General features: G+C 38.0%; 1 protein-coding gene across 1 annotated transcript; it reads left to right on the top strand.

Moving 5' to 3' along the window:
* The first annotated feature begins 11 nt into the window (after positions 1 to 11).
* UCHL5 (ubiquitin C-terminal hydrolase L5) lies at positions 12 to 21,630 on the top strand. The gene is made up of 11 exons (XM_068416946.1): positions 12 to 289; positions 1,813 to 1,876; positions 4,659 to 4,764; positions 13,030 to 13,155; positions 13,240 to 13,301; positions 13,379 to 13,509; positions 15,129 to 15,192; positions 16,296 to 16,398; positions 16,858 to 16,971; positions 19,041 to 19,139; positions 21,023 to 21,630. Exons 1-11 carry the CDS (start codon positions 208 to 210, stop codon positions 21,065 to 21,067), a joined length of 996 nt encoding a protein of 331 aa, XP_068273047.1. The 5' UTR covers positions 12 to 207; the 3' UTR covers positions 21,068 to 21,630.
* Positions 21,631 to 21,943: the final 313 nt, after the last annotated feature.

Below are 21,943 nucleotides of genomic sequence, written 5' to 3'. Positions count from 1 at the left end.
GGCCGGGGCGGTGCCGCCGCCGGCAGTGGGCGGCTGCCCCGGATCCAGTTCCTGCCGCCGCTTCCTGCCCCCGCTCCGCCTCACCATAGAGATGACAGGCGCGGCGTGGGCCGCGGGGCCTGCCGGGAAGGGAGCGGCGTGCCTCGGCCTCGCAGCTTAACCGGCGGGCGGCGGCGCCCAGCCTGAGGGAGCGCGCGGGCCGCCGCAATGTCGGGGGGGAGCAGCGCCGGCGAGTGGTGTCTCATGGAGAGCGACCCGGGTGTCTTCACGGAGCTCATCAAGGGCTTCGGTGAGGGGCAGTGGGAGCGGGGCCGGGCGGTGGGGTCGTGCCGCTGGGCAGGCGGTGGGGCCCTGAGACCGCGGCCCCGCCGGTGGCTGCCGCTGCTCCCGCGCGGGTGCAACACTGGTCTGCCCGCCGCGTCCCGCTGAGCGCTGCCCGGTTCCCTGGCGAAGGGCGCGGGGCCCTGGTGAGCTGAGCCCGGACGCGGCTCGGCCGGGCTGGGGAGTGAACGGCGGAGGGGAGGCTCGGGCCGGGGTCCGGCGCGCCCTCCCAGCCCGCGCCGGTGGGGCGAGCGCTGCCGCGGGGGCGCGGAGCGCGCTCCTGTGGGGGCTGGCAGCGCGGCGGGCAGCGGGCGCGGGTGGGAGTGAACGTGTCTCCTGTGACCTCTGCGCGGCTGTCCCGGCCTCGGGCCGCGCTCGCAGCGCCGAGCGCTTCCCGCTTTGCAGCGCCGTCCCTCCCCGCAGCCCGCACACGTCCGCACCGCGGGCAGCCGCCCCACTCCCGGCCCAGGGGAACTGGCAGGGCCCCGAGCCCCAGCCTCGGGCTGCCCCGCCGCGGCCCAGGTGTGCCCGGTTTGAGGGCGGTGGGTGCCCGGACGTAGGGCTGTGCAGCGGAGCCCGTCCTGTCGCCCAGGGCACACGTACGCTTCTGCCGGAGAGCTTGATGAGCACATGCAGCGTCGGGGAGGATACCTGCGTTTGCAGAGGGCTGGGTGTGTGTCCGGGTCCTGTGCCAGCTGACTCGGTTACAGAGCCTCCAGGAGAGAGGACGTTACGGGAAGGGGCTGTGACCAGCTGAGCTGTGGTGCTTGGCAGTAGGCTGGGTAGCCTGCACTGGGCTGCTTGGCCGTGAGAATATTAAATTTTATGTTGAATTGCATTTAATATCTTTAGCAATACTGTGATTGTATGGTTATAACAACAGATAAGTTTACAAAGGATTTTGGCCAAAGTAGCAAAATTATTTTGTGGTAGATTACATTGATTTATATTTTCTGTCATGTCTCCTCACAAGTAAAGTCCAGGCATGCTTCTCCTTTTGTGTTTCTATTTAATTAATAGTCTTCCACATCCTAAGTATAGGAACTTTTTGGGCTCTGTCTTATGCAAATGTCTTGCTTGAGTTTATTGTTTACAGTATTTTCAGTCTACTACCATGGTTTTTTCTCTGGAGGTATATGTTTTAAGTTCTGCTTTGGACTAGCTGACAGTGTCTTTAAAAACACTATTTTCAGTTGAGCAAAGGACGTGAGGTGACCCAAGATACTTTAATCTCCTCTGCTTCTTTTTTAAATGCAGCTGTGTTATAAAGACAACATCACCATAAACAGGAGAAAGTCCTGAAATAATTTCTCTTAAGCTGTCTTGTTTGGTTTTTTAACAAAGATGCATTAAAGCCTGTAAATAGACTTTTCCATAACCTAGATATACAAATTGTAAATGTTACCATAGTTCTCTCATGTGTCTGTCTTTTCTTGCTGCATCCCTTTTGAATGCGGTAGTTGAAGAAACTTGTATCTTTCCTTGTTTCAGGTTGTAGAGGAGCACAAGTTGAAGAAATATGGAGTTTGGAACCAGAGAACTTTGAAAAATTGAAGTAAGGCACTTTTCTAATCTGCATGGTTTTTATTCACGTTTGCCTGAAGTTGCTGACAGAACGTGTACTAAACTTGTTTTTTTCTTCAGTTTCCACAGAAGTTCATTAGGATTTTTATTTAATTGACTACCTGACAATTCAGTTACTTTTTATTAATGCCTTGGTACTTAATCTAGCTTTTCTGGTTTTGGAAACAGATGCTAGTAGCAGCTAGAATGTGAAAATAGATTTCTAATGATTTTGTCGTTGACTTGCATTATATCCTTTGACAAATTCTTTGGCAAACTTCTGTTCCTTGCTTTTTCTTCCTTCCTCACATAACATATTGCATCTGTTGCCTTTACTGTACTTACATACTTTTGTAACTCGTTTTTCCTGCAGAACCACTTCCATATGTATGTGAAGGCAAATAGTCTTGTTATATCTGACAATGACTGATACCATATGGAACAGTTCTGCCCTCATTAAGCAACATCAATTCTTTTACCATTTTGTCTGTGATGCCTAGTTATCTGTGAGACCATACTCTATTCCTGTGCACATATCCTACGCTTGTATAATTAATCTTTCAGAAGATGTAGCAGTTAGTACAGAAGGTGTAGTTTTAGAATTTTTGTCTGGCTGAAGATATTTGCCAAGTGACACCTGAATGGTAGAAATCTTCCTTGAGAAGTGGTTTAGTTGCTCCCTGCACTATGTACTTCATACGATACTTCATCACGAAGTTACCTGTTTTGTTCATAAAGTAACAGCTTTGCTTGCTTGTACTGTCAGATGTATATCTTTCTAGTTCTGAGTGAGGCTACCTTCCTTCCCACACACATGTACAATATTTTAACTTAAACTCTAAGAGTTAAAGAATGTAATAACATGTAGCATTTTTCAAATTCCCTCAATGGACCCAGTGTTAAAAAAGACATCTCGGAATTCTCGTTAGAGGTTAGAAGTTTGTCATGCACTACAGTAGCATGTTTACCTTTTGTAGATAAACTTTTTGTGGCATCTTTGTGGCGATGACCTTAATTTCAGGTTGATCTAGCGAATAAGTTTTTGCTTAATTGTAGCTGTAGATTTTCTAAGAATTGTTTCCTTTACTAATAAATTTTTTGTTTATGGGAATACTAAATACAGTGCGATATGCAGTGAAAACTGTTTGCTATACAAGACATACAGTCTGAAAAGCAAGACACAATTTTAGTAGAAGAAAAAGATGGATTTCTCTTATTTCTCAGAGAGGTAACTCAAAGCGTGAAGTTTCATGAGAACTCCCCTTTGAAAATTTAATTTATGCCTAAAGGATTACCAAAACTTTAGTTCCAGCTCTTATATAACATTGACAAATGTTTTGATAGCTATTTATCACTAATAAATTCAAGTGAGTGCTGTACAACTGTAATAGTTACAGTAATCAGGAAAATTGGTCCTGACTAATGAAAATTACTGACTAAATGCTAATTCAGATTGGGATTGTTTAGCGTTGTGGTGGGTTGACCTTTGCTGGATGCCAGGGCCCCACCAAAGCTGCTCTATCACTCCCCCTCTTCAGCTGGACAGGGGAGAGAAAATATAACAAAAGGCATGTGGGTCGAGATAAGGAGAGGGAGAGAGATCATTCAGCCATTATCATCATGAGCAAAGCAGACTTGATTTGGGGAAAATTAATTTATTACTGATCAAATCAGAGTAGGATAATGAGAAATAAAAACTAAATCTTAAAACACCTTCTCCTCACCCCTCCCTTCTTCCCAGGCTTAACTTTACTTCTGTTTTTCTTTACCTCCCGCCACCAAGTGGCACAGCGGCACATGGAATGGGATTATGGTCAGTTCATCACATGTTGTTTCTGCCACTCCTTCCTCATCAGGAGGAGGACTCCTCACGCTCTTCCCCTGCTCCAGCGTGGGATCCCTCCCACAGGAGACAGTTCTCCATGAACTTCTCCAACATGAGTCCTTCTCACAAGCTACAGTTCTTCACAAACTGCTCCAGCCTGGGTCCCTTCCATAGGGTGCAGTCCTTCAGGAACAGACTGCTCCAGCCTGGGTCCCCCAGGGGGTCACAAGTTCTGCCAGGAGCCTGCTCCACCATGGGCTTCTCACAGGGTTACAGCCTCCTTTGGGCATCCACCTGCTCCAGCATGGGGTCCTCCACAGGCTGCAGGTGGATATGTGCTCCACCGTTAACCTCCATGGGCTGCAGGTCCCCCTCACCATGGTCTTCACCATGGGCTGCAGGGGAATCTCTGCTCTGGTGCCTGGAGCACCTCCTCCCCTTCCTTCTTCACTGACCTTGGTGTCTGCAGAGTTGTTGCTCTCACATATTCTCACTCCTTTCTCCAGCTGAGATTGCACAGGTGTTTGTTTTTCCTCCCCCCTTCTTAACTATGTTATCCTAGAGGCTGTTGCTGGTGGGCTTGACCTTGGCCAGTAGTGAGTCCATCTTGGAGCCAGCTGGCATTGGCTCTGTCAGACATACAGGAAGCCTCTAGCAGCTTCTCACAGAAGCCACCCCGGTAGCCCCTCCTGCTACCAAAACCTTGCCAAGCAAACCCAATACAAGCATATACAGAAAGAAGCCTGAAGTGTGTTCTGCCTAATTAAAAGACAACATCTAAAAATTTCAGTGCAAGTTCCCTATGTTTAAAAAGAAATAATTGACAGAATTACAGTACCACCATGCAGTTAAATTATGGTAGAGATTTCTGGCTTTGATATTTTTCATCAGTACAGGTGATTTTTTTATTATTTTTTTTTTTCCCCCCCCTATCACTTTCATCTTTTAGGCCAGTACATGGGCTGATTTTCCTCTTCAAGTGGCAGCCTGGAGAGGAACCAGCAGGTTCTGTTGTTCAGGATTCCAGACTGGATACAATATTTTTTGCTAAACAGGTACGTCAAGTTCAGTATTTTTCTTAGACATGTCATGAAACATAGCTTTTAATACCAAAAAATAAGCTATCTTTTTGTTAATATGTACAGAAAAATTAACATTTTACAAGGTGAAATAACTTCAACAAATTCTGTGAGAGTAGCAGCTGTGTATTAAAAGATGATTAACAAAGCAAATCAGATTGATCTGTTGAGTCAGACAAAAATGTCATCAGGTATGTAAGAGTAAAGCTCTTATTGGCAGCCCTCTCCTGTAAGAGTAAGTAACTCTTCTGTACAATAAAGAATTACTTGTTAAATGTTCTCAGCAGAATGAGCAAATTTATTTTTTTGAAACCACTTTCAACAAATTCTAGGAGAAAATGTTTATTTTGGTCCAGTTTTTATTTCTCGTGTTTCTCAAATGCTCTGCAGCCAGGGCAGTATAATTCTAGGATAATATTTTCCTTTAAGAGTTTGCAGACCATTTTGGCATGGAAGCTTTAAGTATTTAAATCAGAAAGGTGAGTTTAAACTAGAAATTACAGGAAAAATTGTTTTTGCTAATGTATCTGTTGTGTTTTATTAAATACCGAGTAGTACTGAAATTTTGTGTTAGATTTGACAGGCTGCTGTGCATATTGTTTGCAAGCAAAAGTAACCAGAATGAAAGTAGGAGTATTTAATAAATGTTTTTAGCTTTTTTTCAAGATGCGCTTCTCAAACAGTGATAAATATAACAGTCCAAACAAGAAGAGTAACCCTACATGTATTAATTACAAAGCATTCATATCAAAGGGCAAATTATTAGGCTTTCTATGAAGACTGACACAAATATTGGTTGTTGGGTTTGGGTTTTTTTGCTTTATGTTGCTTTCATTTTTTTCCCACAACTGCAGAAGTGTTTTGTATGTAAATTTCAGGAGATAAAGAAGTTTCCACACATGCTTATAGCTAAAAGTCTAGAAAAATGGAAAACCATGGAAACAGGTGTATCTATAGCTGTCCTGGCTACTCTGTACATGTGCTTCTGTTGTGCCGATAATAATCTTTAATCTATTTCTTTTATAATCACCTTACTGTTTCATGTTATTGTGGATGACTTTATTCCTTGGTCTTTTTTTTAATACTGTTTTTTTCATTCTTCCCCTGATGCAGCTCTTGAGTCCTGCCAAGCAGTGTCCACCATTCTTATGATACAATGATCAGTGGTAGTTTGACAAATGCCTTTATAGCTTGATAGGTCTGATAGACACTGGATTAGGTTGTGATTTCTACCTAATCAAACACACTTAGGGATCAGCAGGCTGTGGCTACAGAATAGCCTTGATGCAAAGAACCTCAAGGAAAATCCTTGATACAGCTCTCGAAGGGTAGTTATGTGGCAGGAGGAAATTACTCTGATAGGAATCTAGAGAGGTTTTCATAAGATGAAGGCAGATTTACCCTCATTCAAGGGATTTCATCTTTCTTGTTTCCTGTGAGTAGATGAGGTTCTTCCAGAGTTGCTGTTCTTGTGCATGCTGAAAAGTCTCAAAGCATTTGTGTAGTTGCTCCACTTCATTTGCTTTTTTTTCCCCATCTCCACTTCCCTTTTTGAAGTGTGACACTGTTTAAAAACAAGTGGCTAAGAGGAGCTTTATTGAGCTTTAAGTTGGGATTGCAGAATGTGCATCAGAAAATTTGGATAATGTTAGGCTTGCTAATAAAAACAGAAAATTAAAGGCTAACAATGAAAATTCTTTCTCATTCTATAGCTTTCTTTGAAGCATTCATATCTTACTATTTTCATAGAATCATAGAATGGTTTGGCTTGGAAGGGACTTTAAAGATCATCTAGTTCCAACCCCCCTGCCACAGGCAGGGACACCTTCCACTAGACCAGGTTCCTCAAAGCCTCATCCAGCCTGGCCTTGAACACTGCCAGGGAGGGGCCATCCACAGCTTCTCTGGGCAACCTGTTCCAGTGTCTCACCACCCTCACAGTAAAGAATTTCTTCATAATATCTAATCCAAATCTACCCTCTTTCAGTTTAAAATTTTCTTAAACCTGAAACCTCTTTGTGGAGGTGTAGGGACTTTCTAATCTTCCCCCTCCTTCCCCTGCTGCCTTTAAGGAGGGTGTGTTGGAGTGACTCGAAGAATTCATTAATTGCAGCATGGAAAGCAATTTCTAGAAGTGTTTGCTATTTTAAAGTAGTAGTAGCTAGTTATGCCACTTGATGGCATGGAATATATGTTTCAAAAGTAACTTGCAAAGAGCTTAGAATATCTTTTTCATGTTTTAGTATTGTCTGTTAGTCAAGTGCAGTGGCTTAGCAAAATCAAAACATTTCTTGTAGACACATATATGCTTGTGTTTAACGTCAGTTCGGTTTTGCCTGGGCTGAAGTATTGTGACTGAGCAACTAGTGCAATAGTCACAAAGAAATTAAAATTAAAAGTCAACAGATAAATGGAAGAAACTGGTTTTGATATTTTGGGAGGGGAATTTTTAATACTAGTTTAGCTCTGGTGACTTCCATTTTGGAGGAAGCTAGCCTTAGTTAGAGATCCAGCTTGACAACCTATGTTTTGAGGGCTGATCGTGTTTTCTCAAGCAAGTGGCTGATCTGATGATGAGAGCAGGATGTCTTGGTCCTCCCAACCTGTCTCCTTTTGACTTCATAGTTCTGTTCCTCCCTTGCAATGGCTCAGCTGCTCATTGAACTTCCATGAGCCAGTGCAGCTCAGCAGCCAGCAGTTTTCTGTAGATTCTCTGTGCATATTTTCTGGGCTGGTCTCCTGCCACATTATGAGATGTATTTGTTCAGTGAGTCTGTACAGGCCAAAGCTGGTAAAAGGTAAGTGAGAGAGAACAGGAGTTTCTTTATAGTAATGCTGAGGTTATTGCATTTCTTGAAACTGCAGTCTGTGAATCCTTCTGAGTCAACCAGGAGCACAAGGGAAGACAAGCATTAGTGTTAAATATTTCTATTGTAAAATAGCAGCTCCTCCCAGCTATCATGCAACTGGGCTCATGTGGCTTTTTTATTTTCTCTATGCATGTTTTAAGTCCAGTTTTATGGTGGCTTTGAGGATGGAGTTTCATTATCTTCCAAGAATCTTTTTCAGATGTCAAGACTTTTTTTTTTTTTAAAAATAACAAAAGTGATGAGTAAAATAACCATATGTTCATCTGTATGCTGGAGCCTCAGAACAAATAGATTTGTTTTCTAGGTTAGCAAAATTTTTATGACATTTAAGATTATTGGTCTGTTGACTGGATCTTCAAAACTGACATGACACTGGAGCCCTAAAAATCTCAAGAAGTCTTTGTCTCTCTTTCCTTTCCCGTACATTTTCTTCTTAGAAATGTTACCATCTGAAGAGATCTGGTACAATCCGTTTTACTGCAAAGAAGTTTTTAAGTGTCATTCTGAATCCTGTATGAGCAAGGCTAAGTAACTGTTAATATGCAGCAACAATTTAGTGTGGGAAATGATGCTGTTGCAACATGGCTCTGTTTCTGTTTGGTTTTAATTAAATGTTCCATCTTAAAAATTGTTTCATTTTTGGAGGGGGGAACTTTAGTTAGATGTAAAAGGCTACAGCTCTGAAACTGTGTTTAGCAAAGCATCTTTAAAATTGCATTAGGAAACACAGTTTTGATAAGAAGATTGTGCATGCTTACATTTTACTCATACCCACTTTCATAGTGATGTTGTAGTTGAATTCTAAATGACAAGTAGACTTCGTTCAAAGTTATATCACGAGTGTGTTGGGGGGGTTGAATTTTAAAGTCTAGCTAATATGCATGCGTATTAAAGGATTTTTTTTTAATGGTCATTTTTATGTGCACTCATGTTAAATTTGGCCTCCCTGTTATGCCTAGGTATGATTTGGTCCTCTATTTGAGGCCACAGAACTCTGGATGATCTTACATACCCTTTGAGCTAGGATACCTAGGCACAATGAGGTGAGTTAAGGATACAATTTCAGCCTTAACTCTGAATTTCCTGATTTCTGTGTTGCTTAAGTAGGCCCTTGCTGTTATTTTTACATACAGTGGCTACCTGATTGTACCACTCAATGTATTCAGCTGTCTTCAGCACTGTTTTGAATAGTTGTATTGTGTGCTGATCACTGCAGAAGTGGAAGTGTATTTTGATTTAAAAAAAAAAAAAAGCCATTGTTGCAGACTTCTGTACTAAATTTTTTTAGTTTAATAACCTCTTCAGGTTTTGTTACTGAAGTATTGGTATCATGCCTTTGTTTTGTGCCATGTATTTATTTTATGCTGCATTGTGATGATAGAGCATTACAATTGTGATAATAAAACGTTAACTTCATTAATTGGGAATAAAATTTGTATACTTTCAGAAGGAGAATCTTCTAAATCATAGAATTGTTTTGGTTGGAAAGGACCTTTAAGATCGAGTTCAATCATTAACCTAACAACTACCAAGTCAACCACTAAACCATATCCCTAAGCACCACGTCTACTCATCTTTTAAATACCTCCAGGGATGGTGACTCCACCACTTCCCTGGGCAGCCTCTTCCACTGCTTGATAATCCTTTCAGTGAAGAATGATACTGTTATAACAAAACATTGGTCTTTAGTTATCTTTGTGCCACAAATGGAAGCATATTATATGTATTTTTTTTTTTTAGCATTTCCAATACTTCAGTTGTTTTCAAACTCAAAATTTTTTACATTTTTAGGTTTGGTAGCATTAAGATAGACCAGATATCTGTGTTAAAGCTAAACTTGGGATCACACATAACTTGTAAAATAAACTTGCAACACATCTAATCAAAGTCAGAAGGAGATTTTCAGTAATTGAATGTAACTATAGGAAGATTATATCTCTATTCCAAATGAATAAAAATAAATAAAATTAGATAGGGCTTTCAAACAAGAATAAGTTTTGGAACTTTGTCTTAATGCTGAATTTTTTGTGTGGAGCTTTGTAAAGGCAACTGTTTTGTAACATTGGGATGCTTAGTAAGTGAACCCCAAAGATTTGCTAGTTATACTACCAATTGCAGCACAGGGTTGTCCACAGCTTTTTGAAAAACAAAATATGCAATCCATCAGATAGAGGATGCGAGTCAAGACCTTAAAGTGCTTCAGCCTTCAGTTGATCCAGAAATTCAGATTGGGCCCTTAGGGAAAGGTGCATGCTTATGAAGTTACGTGTCTTAATTGAAGAGTGTGCCGGAGTAGCCTATTCAAGTGGTTCCTTTGTTTTAAGCTAAGCTTCACTTGATGATATGGCAGTCTTCTCAGTTTTTTGAGATAATCTCACTAATGCGCATGTATATCTGTATATATGTTGTTATTTTCTTTCAAATGTTATTAAATACACCTTGTAGCTTTGCTAGCAAAATGTTTCAAATATGAGTATCTGCTTTAAGTTGGAGTCCTGAATATCAGTCAAACGTCTCACCAGGACTTCCTGGACAGAAATATACAGGTAAATGTTGGGATTTCTGGACAAATACAGAAAATCCTCTTGAGTCTTCTCAAGTCAAAATAAAAATCTTTCTTGGACAACCTGCATATATTGTCATGCTATCTAAATGCAGAAAATGTTTTCTGACAACACTGAGACACCTGAAGTAAGAGATACGTTGGAAATTAGGGTAGATGGGTATCCTAACCAATTTCTCTCTCAAAGGACTCACTAGCTTGTGTGTATAGGAGTGCTGGACTGGCTGTGTGCTTTGATAGGGTGCTGTGCCTGTGTGACAAATAAACCTTGCACTTTTCTACATTTGGTACTGCAGTCACCTCCTCCTCGCTCTGTGCTCTTCACTCTGCCCATGAACTACCACTAGCTAGGTGCCTGCTCCTTCCATCTTGGTAGTTCTCTCACGTCACCTAGATCCAGGAACACACCATCTGTTTATGCGTGTCACCTGCACTTGCTTCTGTTCCTCTGCTACAGGACTATTCTTGCTGCCGTTTCCTTACCTCCTGCCTCGCACTTACTGAACAGTATTTGTAGTTCTGTAATGTGTTTCCATTTCAACAACTGGAGGCCACTGGTCTAAGACGTGGATCTGTTGCATATTGTTTTCTTAGCAGTAAGACAAGGTTGTTTAACTTGGTCCTGATAAACAGACTCCTCTCATACTGTGGTTGGAATACAAAAATATATTTATGCTGAAAGGCAAATGTTTGATGAGACCACAAATTCCCTGCCGAGTTTAATTTTTCCTCCTATTTTTGCTGTTGTTTAAAGCTTCTGTATCCAGCTGGTCCAACACAGTTTCTGTGTTGACCTTACCTCTAGGCACAAAATCTCTTAATTTCCCTTCCCTTTTTTGGAGCCATTATTGGGTTAGCAGTCTGACAGAGCAACTGATTGTTCCATCTTGATTTTTTCAGTAAAAATAGTTACCATGTAGTGCTGTCTCTCCCTATAATGTCCTGTATTAGTTATCATTTAACAAGAGCAGTTTGCTGTAGTGACCCTCCCTTTGTTGTAATAGTACTGTTCTAAGAGTTCTTCACCACAGGTCTCTCTACCTTCTTTCTCTTTTCATTATCAGCTTAATTACACTGTATGTAACCACTGCTTCAGGTTAGCCCGCTCTAATGCACTTGGGATCTTCCTGCTTTCATCCTAGTACTGCTTCTACAACGGTCTCTAATACCATTCTCTAGTCATATCTCAGAGAATCTTTAGTTCTTGGTTCCTTTTCCTATGTTATAGTATTAATTATCTCGAATTGTGTCATTCTAGTAGTCTGTGGTTTTCAGTTTTTCTACTGCTCTTCATTATTTCACTGCCCTTGATGGATTTGCCTTGTGTCCTTTATTTTGTAGTTGTGTGAACTCTAGCTTTTAGCTTGGGTACCTGCAGTTTGTTTAATTTGAGTTTCAGTTGCTGTAATCTGTTCTTCATGTGTAGTTGACTGCCTTGATTACTATTTAAGTCAACTAGATTGTATTTTTCTTAAATTAAGTGATTTATTATTTCTTTATCATCTGCACTAAACAGACATAATCTGAACTCAGAACACCCTGAAGTATAGAAAATGAATATATGATGTGGCTTATAATATTAACATAGTGGGTTTTCCTTTGTTGGGAACTAGCTTTGATTGTAAAACACGTTGGTTGTTTTTTCTCTTTTTTTTTTTTCCTTTCTCCTTTCTTGTTGGAAGTGGTTTCGTATTCACAGCCCTGAACTAATTTTCATTTTTTTAATACAAAATCAACGTCCTCCCTCCCAGTCCTAAGGTTTAAGTAGCATTTTCAATTGCAAAATAGTCTCACAGACTGAAGATACATTATTTTTCCTAGCCTATAGGTCACGGAGAAAAAACTGCTAATACAAAGTCTTTCTTGTATTGTGGCCTTATACCATTTGATTACTGTGATTTTAATAAAATCTCAGATTATATGTAATAATCCTTGTAGTCTCTCTCTTTAAGTACTGTATTTTAGTTTGGGTATTACTAAGCGACATTAAAGACATCGCTGTAATAGGAAGGTGTTTATTTTATTTTCTAAAAATGGAATATTTAACGCTTAAGTCTAGGGAACAGTGTCACACAAACTAGTAACTTAAATGTTAGGCTGAAAAGGATGTGTATATTAAATTAAGAAGCAAGTGAAATTTAAAATCTCATGGCATATTATTCAGCAAACCATCATTTAAAAAAATCTTTATATCTTGGAACACCTCTAAATTTTATTAGTTTATCCCCAGGTTATTTGAATTTTTTTGTCTAATGCTACCTTTTTATAAAAATTCTAGGTTCCATAATATGCTTTATTGCCCCAAATTAATATTTCTTGAGCTCCTACTCCTGGCAGGAATTCTGATTATTTAAGGGACATTCTCTTGGGAGAGTTGATTTTTTTTTTTTTTTTTTTTTTTAAAAAAAAAAAACATAGATACAATAACGTAATTTGGGCAGCTTGCTTTGAATAGTACTTCATTTGTTTTTCCAGTGAGATCAGAGGGTTCCTGTATTTCTTCTATGTCCTTTATTAATCACTTTAGGGAAGTGGTGAGGCAGTAGAATGACAGAGTTTCTAAGTAGAGGTGTGAAATATCAGTTTTATCAATGAATTGTATATGAGAGCCATCCAACATTCATTTTATTAGTCTCCTACAGCAAAGGCTTTTCTGTGGCTACTCAGACTAGATTTGCTGCCTGTTTTAGAGTGAAGCTGTAATGTGAATCAGTATAGAAAGTGTGTGTTTGTAATGAAAAATGTTGCCCCAGCTTAAATTAAATTTTTATCACCAGTATTGAACAAATTATCAATGCTTTTTTCTAGGTAATTAATAATGCTTGTGCCACTCAAGCCATAGTAAGTGTGCTATTAAATTGTGCTCATCAAGATATCCATCTAGGAGAGACTTTGTCAGAATTTAAAGAATTTTCACAAAGTTTTGATGCTGCGGTAAGTGCCCACTATTTTCTGTATTTTTAGTATTACAATGTTATATCTACGTTGGTTTACAATTTAATTGTTACTTACTTTCAGATGAAAGGTTTGGCACTAAGCAACTCAGAAGTGATTCGGCAAGTTCACAACAGTTTTGCCAGGTAACACGTGTTTTAAATCTAGGCAAAATTTGAGGAAATTCTTTTTCATCTCAAATTTTTAAAAATTTTCTTTGCAGACAACAGATGTTTGAATTTGATGCAAAGTCTTCAGCAAAAGAAGAAGATGCATTTCACTTTGTAAGCTATGTTCCTGTTAATGGACGGCTATATGAACTAGATGGCTTAAGAGAAGGACCAATTGATTTAGGTAATATTCTATATTTTTTCTGAACATCCTTCATTTTATCAATAGCTTATTGCAACAAATTGGTTGTATGTTATAGGATCAAACCAAGTTATTTATTAAAATAAAGCATATCTTTAAAGTTTTCTTGATGTGCTCTTCAGACTCGTAATTCTTTGCAGTCATTTATATTGTTTTATTTTTGTTGGTTTGAAGATGCAATTTTCTTCCTGCTTCCTTCGTGTTTCCGATTATCTCTTCTTTCATTCAGTAATGAAGAATTACTTAATAAAGAAGCCCCATCCAGTGGGCTTTTAATACCTTAATAGTTTTGTTGCAAGAGAGAAGTTTATATAACCCCCTACTTGTGGATGTTAGCTCTCCTTACCTGAGGAAGTATGTTGTTTTGAGCTGCCTGTAACAAAACCTGGTAAAACTGTAATCTTTTTGGCTTTCATTACTGAGAGCATGCAATTCCTTTTGCTAATGTTTTTCCCGCGTCTTTCTTTTTGTGGTTCTGTCACCCAAAACAATTCCTGTGTCATGTTTTCAATGCTGTTTTTTTTCCAGGTTGATTATAAAATACCCATTTATTTTATTATTTGTTTCTTCTGTGGGAGGATGTATACAGCTGACTCCATATGCTTTTTATACATTATGTGGCTGGTGTTTGCACACTCTGTCTTCTTTCTGCTTAGATAGCAAATATTTTCCCAATGGTTTAAAAAAGAAGAGCTACTTTTAGCGTAGTTTTATTCTCTGTAAGACTTTCCTGTTTTGTGTCTTGTAATCTTTCTTAACTTGTGGTATGTGTGCCATCTTGTGTCTTGAAAAGCTCTACAGTGCCTATCATGTGTCTGCACTTTCTTTTGAATCTGATATAATCTCAGTATATGTTCCACACTCCATTTCCAGAGTGTTTTCCCAATTTTCTTGACAATTGTATTTATTTTTACGCTGAATAATGGCTTGCTGCTAAATTTTTAGTCTGGCTAGAGAGAGTATACAATCTGCAGACCTACCAGTAGCATAACTTATATGGTCATGAGATCATGAGTCTCTTCATTTGCTTTAAGGTCTTGAAATTGTTAAAGAGGCATTGTCAACTTAGGAAAGCACCTTTAGTTATTCTCTCGTTTATCTTAAAACCGAGTTATCTTATCATGTATCCTTTTATGTTTTTTTTCTGTGTCTGACTTTGTATGCAATACAATGTTAAATAGTAGTAACTCTTTATTTTGGCTAAATGGAACAACTGTAACTATCCATACTTTTTTGCTATTTACTTTTATTTTGTCATACCAACTAATTTCTTTAGTGTCATAAAAATGTTACATAACATACTCTGTCCGCCCCCCCCCCCCCCGTTGTTTCTTATCAACAAAATAAACATTAGATGCTTATGCCCTTAAAACTTAGTTTTGCTCCATTGCTTTGGCCAGTACATGATCTAAATATTGTTACTAAAAAACGTGTCTTCCACCTCCTAAAAAATCACTTGAGTGATTTGAGACTGCCATTGCCAAGGAAAAACTTGGTATGTACTCTGAAGTTGTGACATAAGCCTGAATTATATAAGTCCTGAATTTGCAGTAAATTTTGCGAAGAAGATTAAGTTGTTTTTTTCTTTGTGTTTTTTCTAGGTGCATGCAATCAGGATGACTGGATAAGTGCTGTACGGCCTGTCATAGAGAAACGTATACAAAAGTAAATGGTCATGATGCTTTTAAAATGTAGTACCTTTATATGTTTAGAAATTCCTTATTCTTTATTTCCTTCAATTAAAGGCTTTCAACTGAGTTTCTAAGGAATGATGCTTATGCATCATTTTTATGTGCATATCACTGTGTGACTTCAGCCCCTATTGCCCATCATGAACCAAATGGGATGACAGATGAGTCTCAAATACGCTGTGTTCCTGTGTGATTGATCGAAGTAGCTGTGTCGTGAAGAGAGATCCTACTAGTACTCTGAAAAAGGAAGAGCAAGATTATTAGCTCTGTTAGACAACTGTGGGTCTTTGCAAGTGAAAACTAAGAGTGCCATTTCCATGGATAAAGTTTGGCTGTGCAGTTATAATTAAAAATACCACATAGTAACTATATCCGTACAGCTGGTATTTACAGAGAACAAGTTTTCCTTAGGTATGTGACTTGTTTTAGAAATTGAGCTAGAAATACATACTATAGAAGTTTTCCTGTTTCTTAGCTCTGACCCCAAACTGCAGCCCCAAATGTGTTAGAAATAAAGTTGATTTTATGCCATTTTTAGAAAACAATTCTCAGTCTTTTACCTGAAGACTTTTTTTGATAAGCAAAACATTGCTACCAGAGAATAGGAGAATTTAAACTCTTGAAAGGCCTGCTAGTCTAATTGTTGAATGTATTTTTCACGTTGTATGAAGAAGTCTCCAGCATTTTCTGACAAGTATCAGTAATGAGAAAGTAAAAACTACTGTGTGCAGCAGTCTTGTGCAAGTTTTGTTGTCAACTGTATCACATTTTGTTTTCTTTTTTGGACAGTTTCAATATTTATATTTTGTGACTACAGACAGGAACAGTAATATCTTGGGAGAGGAGGTTATTGGGAGTTACATATTGGATAGCACTCATCTGAGGTCTGATTTTATTTTGTGGCAAGATTGAATCTGTAGCACAACTTAATTTAATAGATCCATATATATTTTTTTTCCACAAAATGCATTCCCTTATAGTGAAATTGTGGAGGAGTTTTGAGTTGTCATGTTAATGATTAATTTTGAAAGTGGGTTTTGGTAGTGGTTTTTATTTTTTATTTTATTCCTCATTTAGATACAGTGAAGGTGAGATAAGGTTTAACTTGATGGCTATTGTATCTGACAGAAAGATGATATATGAGCAGAGGATTGCAGAATTACAGCAGCAACTTGCAGAGGTAGGCCCTGGTATTTAAGTTACTGGAGTAGTTCTCTGATAATAGTTCTGTGTCTTGCTTTATTATTCACCTCCTTCTTTCCTTGCTCCAAATGGAGTATCACTAAAAAAAGCAGGGAAGGATTACGCCATATCTGTCCAGCACAGTGCAGTGCTGTGGGGATGCACTGGTGCAGCTCTGGTTAGTTCTGAGTGAGCTAATTTGAGCACTTGGTACGACCATGTCATTGTGGCTTTCTGTCTTTGCTAATTTGCTGTGGTAGTGGAACTATTCTTCTCCTAGTTCCTGAGCTAATCTGCTTATAACTAACTGCGGAAATTCCTTGAATGTTCCTAAAACTGTAAGCGAAATTGAATCTTTCTGCAATAGAAATAATCTTAAGACAAGACTTATTTTAATTTAAAAAAAAATTTAAAATGCAGTAACGTCATCCATTTAACTTTTTGTCTTTTGTGGAAGGAGGAGCCTATGGATACAGATCAAAGTAGTAATATGTTAAGTTCTATACAATCAGAAGTTGCAAAATACCAGATGTTAATTGAAGAAGAGAACCAAAAATTAAAAAGATACAAGGTATGTAGCCTTTGCTTTTCTGATGAAACGATTGGAAAAGTTGTAAGACAAAGCCAGCTTTTATATCTATGGGAGGCTGTTGCAATTGATCTGAAGGAATTGGATGGGTGCTAGAAAGACAGTGTTGTGTAAATTCATGTTGCATTCCTGAATTTATAGGTTAATTACCAGTTTACTTCCTTTTAGCATAAGGCTTACAAGTCAGTTTGTAATGGTCTCTGTAGCTCCCTTTGTTTTGCCACTTCTTTGTATCTTTCTCATCTTAAAATATTTTTTAAGCACAGTGAGTTACAGAACTCCCACAAAGAAATTGCTCTATGTGCCCTAGAAGGCTGATCAGCCTTTTCTTGCTGGAGTTGCTAATTACAGTACTATATGTAACAGTGGCCTCTTAATAAGTAGGATTTTTGTTTTGTTTTTACTAGAAGGACTTTGACATGTGAGTCATAACTCTTTTTTCTACAGAGTGTTCATATAAGCTCTTCCAGCTCCCATTGTCAGTAATGAAGAATGTTGATGCATCAGTTGATAATGAAGGCTAATCGGGAGATTCTTGAACTTCGTGTATAGATTCCTTCTGTGTTTGCACATACATCTCGTAATCTGACGTATAGGTACTTGCATAGCTATTAGTGAAGAAGCTCTCCTAGGGTGCTTGAATTGTTCTTTTGTTATAGTTTACCTGCTGTCTTTTCCTCTGTGGGAAGCAGTGAAGACACAATTGGCATGTTCTGCATTTTCCTAAATAAGTACTTTATGTGTGTGCACTGAAAGCATATTGTTCTTTGAAATGACATATGGCATTAATGAAAATGAGATACGGGAAAGTTTCTCTGAGATCATCACTTGCAACTTTTTTTGATAATTCGCTAATACTTCTAAAGGAATGTTTTGAGGGGCAAAAAAGAGGGGTAACCAAATTTTTTTTTTTCCTTTTTTTTTAATCCCTTAACCTATTTTGGGGAGTATAGAAAGTGGCTAGACTGAAAATAAGTTTTAAAATAGAAGTTGTATATATCAAAAGATAAATGAAATAAATGTTTTTACTAGATTTTGTGTTTATTCACTGAAAATGAGAGAAATGTTTTCACTAGTTTCTAGAAGGTACAAACCAAGACTTCAATAATTCTAATGATAATTTGAAATATATTGCTACAGTATATGTGTTAAGTTGTGAAGTGTTATTGTTACCTGTCTCTAAAGCGGTGTCACTATATTCTATTCCACAGCATCAGGATGCAATTCAAGAAACTATTAAAAAAAAAAAACACAACAACAAAAAAACCAAAACAAAACAAAAACACAAAAAAAAACCCCAACAAAACAAACAACAAAACACCACCCACACAAAACAAAGCATGTGCTTTAGCAAGCATGAGAGTAAGCAAACAAATGAAATTGGGGGGCAAAAAACCTTAAAGTTCCTAATTGTACGTGGAAGTATTGTGGAAACTGCTTAGAAGTCCACATCTTTTTTTATATTAGTTTATCTACTTGAGTCTGTGGAGGTCATTCCTCTTACTTGAAAAACCAATCTCCTACCTTTCTGAAGGATTAAACCATTGTGGAAGCTATCGAGTGTTTAGTATAACAAAAATAGTTACGCTTTTGCATTACAGAAATGTTTAAGTCTTCAGCCTAGGCTGAGGCCACAACTACGTAAGGGACTGTAAAAATAGATAGGTCAAACTGTAATTTAAATTGAGGGAAAAAAAGTGAATAGATTAGTGAATAATTTAGATTAGTGAATTAGATTTAGTGAATAATTTAGTATTTATCAGTGTTACAGCAGTGGCTAAACCATATAACCTACTTAATCATTGAGGGTTTTTCAGCTAGTATGACAAAAGACCATAAGGAGTATTTGTGCCTTAAGCAGTAGATTCATCTGACATATACTTTCTTACCATGTGCTCAGAATTTTATTGCTTTGACTTTATTTTTAGCTGACTGAAATTTAAAAAAAGAACTCCCGTTCTTGGTGGGGGGGAGGAGGACAACAACGGGGATGGGAAAAATCCCCCTTTGGCCATATAATAATTCTGTCAATGCTTTTAATTTATTTTTAGATCGAAAATATTAGAAGAAAACATAACTACTTGCCTTTCATCATGGAATTATTAAAGACTCTAGCAGAGCACCAACAGTTAATACCATTAGTAGAAAAAGTGAGTATTTCCTAGCTGACTTTAAAGGAACAGTATATTACTAAAATTTTTCATACCTTCTACTTAAAATTAAAAATTCAGTCCAGTGTCTGGGAATCATAAATGGCATGGGTTTGTTTAAACCACTATATTCAGATATATTGCTAGTTTACCTGAGAGTCTCTTGCAGTTCTCAAGAGCCACAATTCCTACAGAGACTGGGGATTGTGGGACCAACCAACTTTATACTGTTATGCAAAGGCAAACTGTATCTCGCCTTTGATAACCTGAACAATTTTTTGTAATGGTGATATAGGAAGAGGCAATTCAGTATCAACTGAACAGTTGCATTACAGGGCATAAGATGCTACAAGACAAGACACACGATTTGAGCTTTTCTACACAGGAAATTAAAAGTCCTGTTAAAATTGTGATGTGTAGCTCCAGTTAATACGTAGTAGAGTTCCCCATACTATCTTGATATCCCTTTTTGAAGTGAAGATTATTTAAATGTATACATACACAAACGTGTATGTACAAGATTGATCCCTTTTGCCAGCCTGGACTCGCTACTCTGATTTTTTGGTTTATCTAGCTGCCAGCACTAGATGGCAGCCTTTGCACAGAGGTTCTGGTAATTTCGGTAGCTTGGCGTTCTCTTCATTTTCTCTGTTCTTATACTGATTTACTGGCTCATTGTTTTCCCTTTTTTAAGGTGTCTAGCTATTAACCTTGATTTACTATTAAGGTTTGTATTAAGTCTTGCTTGTTAAAGTGTGTCTGTCACTTTGGCAAGGTTATTAAACTGTATGGGTAGTCAAGTATTCTGAGTGGTAGTAAGATCAGTGCTGCTTGCTTATCTACTCATGTGCCATAGGCAGTATCCCTGATTTTGAACTCACACTGAAAAAGGATCTCTATATGATTAAGTATTAATTAATGAGTACATTCTTTAGCTGAATTTACTTAGGAAAGTATGTTTTCAGGCCAGTAATTTATAAGACACTAACTTTTGGATTCAGTTTTTAACCTTTTCCATCTTTGGGTAACTTGTGGTGTTTTAATCTAGTTTTATGTTAATAGGAGTTATTCATAATACCATCAAGCTGCTTTTAAAACTAAATTTCCAGTGGACCTGAGTGGCTGGTGATAACAGATCTTAATTCTAAATCACTGAATTAGATCCAGTTCTGTTCAATAGTAAGAGGTAACAAGCAGCAGTCTGATTCAGAATGAACAAATATTTTGACAGAAAGATGGCTAGTATTGCATCTGAATTGTCCACTCTTCTTGCCTAATCCTTTTTCACTAAATTCATAAGGAAGAAAATGCTAGTTTCCTGTCAATTTTAACTATCTATCAATTGATACAAGATATATGACAATCTGTTCACAAAAATCTTGCTTGGAGCTCTTGTGGTTTTTTTTCCACTCTGCTCTTTTGAAAGATCTAAAAAACAAAGATCTTGGTTGCTTCAGAGTTTTAATTGTGGTAATCAGTATATCTGAATGCAGTGCTTTCTTGTGACATAAGTTTTCATTAGGAAGAGTTGTTTCTATGTTAAATGAAATTAATATGGAGGTATGAAAAATGAAAGCTAAATTATGTTTTAAGAATAGTGCTTTTTTTCACCTCTTCCCCCCCCCCCCCATGGAAGTTACCTAATCTTACAGTTTCTTTCGTGTTATATATTTAAACCTATATGTTATCTTAAAAGGCTTTATGTATGAACCTAGTAAAATAGTAGTAGGATACTTCTGAAGGATCTGAATTTACATTGAAAATGTCTCTTTCTACAGCATATTTTGTTGAATGTTCAAGAATGTAACGAGTAGTCATTCAAAGCTCCAAAAAGACGATCTTTAACTTATCAGAGCTTAACATCATCTCCCTCTGTTTTCTAGGCAAAAGAAAAACAGAATGCCAAGAAAGTTCAGGAGGCCAAGTGAAGATGACTTTGCAAGATACATGCAATTATGTGCTTCTGAAACTATTTTCATGACAATAAAACTTTTCATAAACTTTAAATTTTGTCCAGCGCACGTTTGACAATTGTAACAGTTTGTCTTGTACTGTATGCACGGGTCTAATTTTCTTCCTTACTCTGCATCTTGTGCATGTAGTACTGCTAAGTAATGTTTAGGTTCTCTTGGTCAAATTCAGTATTTAACAGTCCATCTGATTTGTGAAAGCTTGGGAAGTGGACCTAAAAATGTGCAAGGAAAATGTACCCATTTTGTCCCACTTGAATACATGATGATACCAATGCCAGAGTTTAAGTATAAGCATGAGCTTTCTTTGCTCATCCCTACTAACAATTATAATACTACCCAATTGTTCAGTGACGTACCCTGTGTCTTTTTTTTATGAAGTATGTGTCTAATTTTTTTACAAAATTGAAAAGTATGAATTTAGCTGTAGAAACATTTGCAAAGACCAATGTATAATCTCAAAAGTTCTGCATTGCTTTGGTAGAAAAGATAATAAATATTCCCATTTTTATTTTGGCAAACTTTCTTCTGTCATTTTATTATTGGATAAGATGGTTAGGATATGTATTGGAGGTCATCAGCCTTGTGACTTTGAGTATACGCGTTCTTAATTTGGGTTAGAAAAGAAGGCACACTATTGTTTTGGGGAGTTAATATTCTTGGATATAAGGTAGTACTGTTCTAGAGTATGTTAAATTTACGTCTCTAAAACAATGCTTTTTATTTGACCTTGGGAGATAGTTTAATATAAGAAAAAAACATGTATGGAAGGTTCTGGTCGATAACAACATTGTAATGGAAGATGCTTGAACTGTCTTCCATGGACCAAAGGGA

This window comes from Nyctibius grandis, chromosome 21 (assembly GCF_013368605.1).
Source record: "Nyctibius grandis isolate bNycGra1 chromosome 21, bNycGra1.pri, whole genome shotgun sequence".
Lineage (NCBI taxonomy): Eukaryota > Metazoa > Chordata > Aves > Nyctibiiformes > Nyctibiidae > Nyctibius > Nyctibius grandis.
This window is presented reverse-complemented; position numbering and strand designations above follow the sequence as displayed.